Genomic DNA, 5,094 nt, shown 5'->3' with positions numbered 1-5,094 from the left:
TAAAACTTACGAGTTTTTACACTTAGTTTTATGTGGGAAATCTAACAGACAAAGCATAAAACTTACGAGTTTTTACACTTAGTTTTATGTGGGAAATCTAACAGACAAAGCATGAGACTGTCGAGTTTTTACACTTAGTTTTATGAGGGAAATGTAACAGACAAAGCATGAAACTTACTGACTGTCGAGTTTTCACACTTAGTTTTATGTAGGAAATTTAACTAACAAGCACAAAAACCATTACTCATTTCATTAAAGATTACTTTTACTACAAAACTGTGCCTGTAATATAGCTGAAGTATACACGCAATACAGTAAAACTTGAAATGTCGTTACCGTAGAGAAACCCCGGAATAAAACAAAAACACAACACATATAAAACGGTTTAGGAAGAAAGTTACCTTACAATAACAAGGAAATTAAGGTACAGGTCAAACTGAGATCACTAGGTGAACATCGTCAATTTTGATATGTTAAACCATTTAAGGAACGTTTTTGTTGTAATAATATCATTGGAATAAAATAAGCTTAGGAAACACTAAATAAGCGTTTCGTTTTTAGAATAACGGAAATAATTATTAATGAATAAGATGAGAAACGTCTCAATTTTAGAGCTCCTTTAATTAAGAAGTTGCAGTGGTGAGGGTTAAACTGTGAAGGTGAAACGTTAAATGTCGTACTTTGAAACGTAAGTAGTTCAAACTACATTATCAAAGAATTTAAAGACAGTCGTAGTAAACTTACCATTTGTAGAATGTGTCTTGGAATGAAACTGACGTACACCTGGATGCTTTCACTCTCATTGTGGACAGGGCGGATATGTTTCTTATAGTCTTTCAAAATATTCTCGCGAAGTCGTTGTTCATCTAATAGAAGTAAAACAAGAGGATACAGCATTAAATATATAAACCGAACAGTTTAGACAAACTAGAATTAGTAAAACTATAAAACACCTCTCTAAAGTTGGTTTTATCTGAAAAATATCTATTATTATGAATGGACCAAATGACAAGAACATTAAGAAGTGTATAGGTTTTTCTTGTGATATCCGTTAACATTGCGTAGGAAGCGGTATGATATAGGTCAGCCAACTCTAATCTAACTTAGTGTTATTTACCATATACAAATATATATATATATAATAAGCATTAAAGAGATTTTGGTAGAGTTACCACTATCAGTCCTAGTTGTCACCTTAAAGTCATGGCGGATAATGCCTTTGGTAATAACTACCAGATGCGTTGAAGATATCCCATCCAAACGCTCATGTTAAACTAGCCAGCAAACATGGACAATCAATTAAAAGTGAGGAGTTGAGTGCTTACATCCAGAACTGCCCTTCACTGTCTGCAGCCAACTGTGGGAAGGCGGTTACCTTTAAATGTTCTTACAGCTTTTAAAGTAAAAATGAAACCATCATAAAATTTATACCATGTGAAACTCCCAACCTCCGCCGTTGCAAAATAAATTAAATTAAAAAGTCTTAGATAGAACTACCGACTCTACCTAAATAGTTCTTACGTAGTTCATGCATTCTTAATGTGTCTAAGATCAGCACTCTATAGTGAAATAATATTATTGGGTAATTATGTTCTCAAGAGATAAAATTAAATCAACTCGATAAAAATTAAAAGCTAATAGATTTTTAAGATAATTTTTAAGATAATTACCGTGCCGATAATGTACCGATATTTCAATTTTATGAATTGTTTGTAAATCATTTTGTTTTACTACATATTCATGTTGTAAAATAATAATAAGTAGCGTATATCATTTTTTGTTTCACTTCTTTACACCAGAGGGCGAAACGAAGAGATTAGAATCGAGTTTCTGTTTACATTATTGTAATGACTTGAAAGAATGACACATGAAACCAAAATTTCCGAGTTAATATCATCAAATAAATCACAAAGAATATTCTGAGTTAGAAGTTAGGTAACTGTTAGTTGAAGTAATAAGTAGTGGGAGTCTTCCTATGAAATCATACTCCAATGTCTGTCCCTCCAGTGGCACAGCAAACCGGGTTTTGATACCCGTGGTGGACAGAGCACATATAGACCACTGTATAGCTTTGTGCTTAACTTCAAAACAAACAAACAATACAATGCCTGAAATATTTCCACATTAAAAATGGCACTTATATATAGTATCCCATCTAGTCAATAGAGCCTGTAAAGTGCACTTATATATAGTATCCCATCCAGTCAATAGAGCCTGTAAAGTGTACTTATATATATAGTATCCCATCCAGTCAATAGAGCCTGTAAAGTGCACTTATATATAGTATCCCATCCAGTCAATAGAGCCTGTAAAGTGTACTTATATATATAGTATCCCATCCAGTCAATAGAGCCTGTAAAGTGCACTTACATATAGTATCCCATCCAGTCAATAGAGCCTGTCAAGTGCATTTATATATTAGTATCCCATCCAGTCAATAGAGCCTGTAAAGGGCACTTATATATAGTATCCCATCCAGTCAATAGAGCCTGTAAAGTACACTTACATATAGTATCCCATCCAGTCAATAGAGCCTACCAAGTGCATTTATATATTAGTATCCCATCTAGTAAATAGAGCCTGTAAAGTACACTTATATATAGTATCCCATCCAGTCAATAGAGCCTGTAAAGTACACTTATATATAGTATCCCATCCAGTCAATAGAGCCTGTAAAGTACACTTATATATGGTATCCCATCCAGTCTACTCAGCGCATGTGTCAAATGATCACAAGCCTACTTGTTAGATAACAATAATAAACGGTTTAATGCGGATTTCTACGATCAGAAATATTTACACTCTTGTTAGACAGAGAGTACGTATATTACGATGACCTAACACATTCGGGAAGCACGGTGAGACATACATCTCTACAACTTTACATCAGTAATACGTAAACCACGAAAACAGAACGTGTATACAGCATAAGAAACACTACAGATGAACATAAAAAATACATTATTGTTGGAGAAATAAAGCAGAATTCGTGTGTAGCAGTGAAAAAGCTTGTTTATTACTATGTGCGATCCGAAGCTGATAAGAGCAATACAGTCAATAACAAAAACAAAGTATCAGTTATGGGGTTTTTATTCATTTCAGTAATTTTAAAGTCACCACAAGTTGTACTAACCTTTAATTTGTTTTGTTTTGTTGAATTTCGCACAAAGCTACTCGAGAGCTATCTGCTCTAGTCGTTCTTAATTTTGAAGTGACAGAAAAGAGTGAAGACAGCTAGTCAACGCCTCCTACTGCCAACTCTTGGGTTACTCTTTAACATCGAAAAGTGAGATTGGTCGTTACATTATAGCGCCCCGACGGCTGAAAGGGTGAGCATGTTCGGTGAGGGGATCGGCGATCCGCAAATTGGGAGTCGAGCGCCCAAACTTCCATGCCATGCGAGGCCCACAAACTTTATAAAATTTTATTTCTACATCCTAACTTGAATAGAACTCACCTGTGTAATCGCTCCATACCACAGCAAAAACTGAAACACTCCAGAAAAAGAAAAACAATCCAATTTTCATCTTTATCTTATTCAGCATTCAACGTAATTAAGGTGGCTTGATAAGACTTCAGGCAAGTTCCACCGTATTGCCGAGTTCTTCAGTGTTAATCCAAAATCTTGTGTCGTTTCTAGTAATATCCGTACCATTCCGTTGCTGTCCACTTCCCTTACCAGATACCACCCACTGGTGTAGTTGTAGTATTACAATTACACACGCGAACTATCATGACCTTACTAGTCGTCTTTGTTTTCATTCACTAAGTAGAAAAATGTTAGTAACTCATATAGGATATCACAAGTCAGTGAGGACCTCACGAGCTTTAACGTACAAAACACGCAGAATCACGTTAGCCTGAAGTAAATAAAAAAAAATGGTTTCTTTCTGATCGTTTTACACGAGAATATAGGTACAATCAAATTAAATATATTTATGTTCATAAACGAGTTTTACACATTGTTAAAATGTTAAAAATCATCACTCATGATTTATATGCTGTAATAATTCATGTTGTCTGTTTGTCTGTCTGTAAACTCCTCCAATAATTCTGAAGCTAGCAATACTAGATTTGGAGGATCCGTTGGTTTTCCTTATCTGCATGGAGCATCCTCCCAACGAAAGATAACTAAAACGACTCCAGAAGGTTATCCAGGTATTATGGAGTCTCGGAGTAGGCTTGCAGGGTCGCTGAACACGGGTCTGGAATCGGAGTTTGCTCTTCCCCGGAATCCCGGGGACACCACTTTCGAATCTCTATTCATATCCCCACTCACAAGCTGATGGTTCCAAACTTGGCACACGTGTTCATGTACCACGGGTGACTGTCCTAACGGGTTGTTTCGGACCCACTTTTTTTCTTTCAAGAAGAGTAAACCTTTTAACTCAATGAAATACAACAATTGACAGCTTCCAAGTTTAAGTTTGCAACTTATCGCATGTTTCAGATGTTTGAGTAACATTGTTATTTTTTTAACCACGTTTCCATATTAATACGATGTTGTTTTTAAGCCCTGAATTGGTAGCCTTCATATCAAACGATTACATTTTTCACAATCTGTGAACTTTATATGTTACTTATTTTTTTTATTCTACATATTTCGTTGTCTATTCAATCACATTACCTCGCAAAAGTTGACGTATTAGGCCTAGAGTTTGTTCGTTTATGATATTTATGTTCGTAGGACTATAGGAAGTCAGTGATGATGATGATGATATAATGCTTCTGTAAGCTGTGTGGAAATATTTAATGTTGGAATACGTAAAGATTTAATTTATCTTACCTTTTGGGTTTATTTGTGTTAATTTCGACTAGCAAGCCAAAAAAATACCTAAAAAATCAAGGTTACGCCTAAAATGATTATTTTGAAAGAAAATGGTGTACTTAAAACAAGAGAATTCCGTCTCTAATATATTGTTGCGTCAGCGAGGTCACGTGACTAGTGTCACGCCACGTTTCTAGAACTATCTTGTTCCTTCGTAAATGCCCTAGCATTTACTAGATATATGTTTGTCTGGTATATATATAAGACGCTCACAACGTGACAACAATGTGTGTAGGTAGTGAGTAATTGAACTGCAGTCAGAAGTA

General features: G+C 35.2%; 1 protein-coding gene across 1 annotated transcript in view; it reads right to left on the bottom strand.

Moving 5' to 3' along the window:
• The window catches only part of LOC106471350 (neuronal acetylcholine receptor subunit beta-3-like), a gene marked incomplete at its 3' end in the record, with an annotated part of 12,487 nt that extends 8,830 nt beyond the window's left edge, over nt 1-3,657 (bottom strand). The window contains exons 1-2 of the mRNA XM_013931950.2: nt 3,458-3,657; nt 745-866 (exon numbers count right to left, since the gene is read on the bottom strand). Coding sequence (XP_013787404.1) covers nt 745-866; nt 3,458-3,545 — 210 coding nt within the window. The remainder of the gene's footprint in view (nt 1-744; nt 867-3,457) is intronic.
• Nucleotides 3,658-5,094: the final 1,437 nt, after the last annotated feature.

The sequence above is a fragment of the Limulus polyphemus genome, unplaced genomic scaffold (assembly GCF_000517525.1).
Source record: "Limulus polyphemus unplaced genomic scaffold, Limulus_polyphemus-2.1.2 Scaffold4562, whole genome shotgun sequence".
Classification (NCBI taxonomy): Eukaryota; Metazoa; Arthropoda; class Merostomata; order Xiphosura; family Limulidae; genus Limulus; species Limulus polyphemus.
Note: the sequence above shows the minus strand (reverse complement) of the source record. Positions and strands in the feature narration are given on the sequence as shown.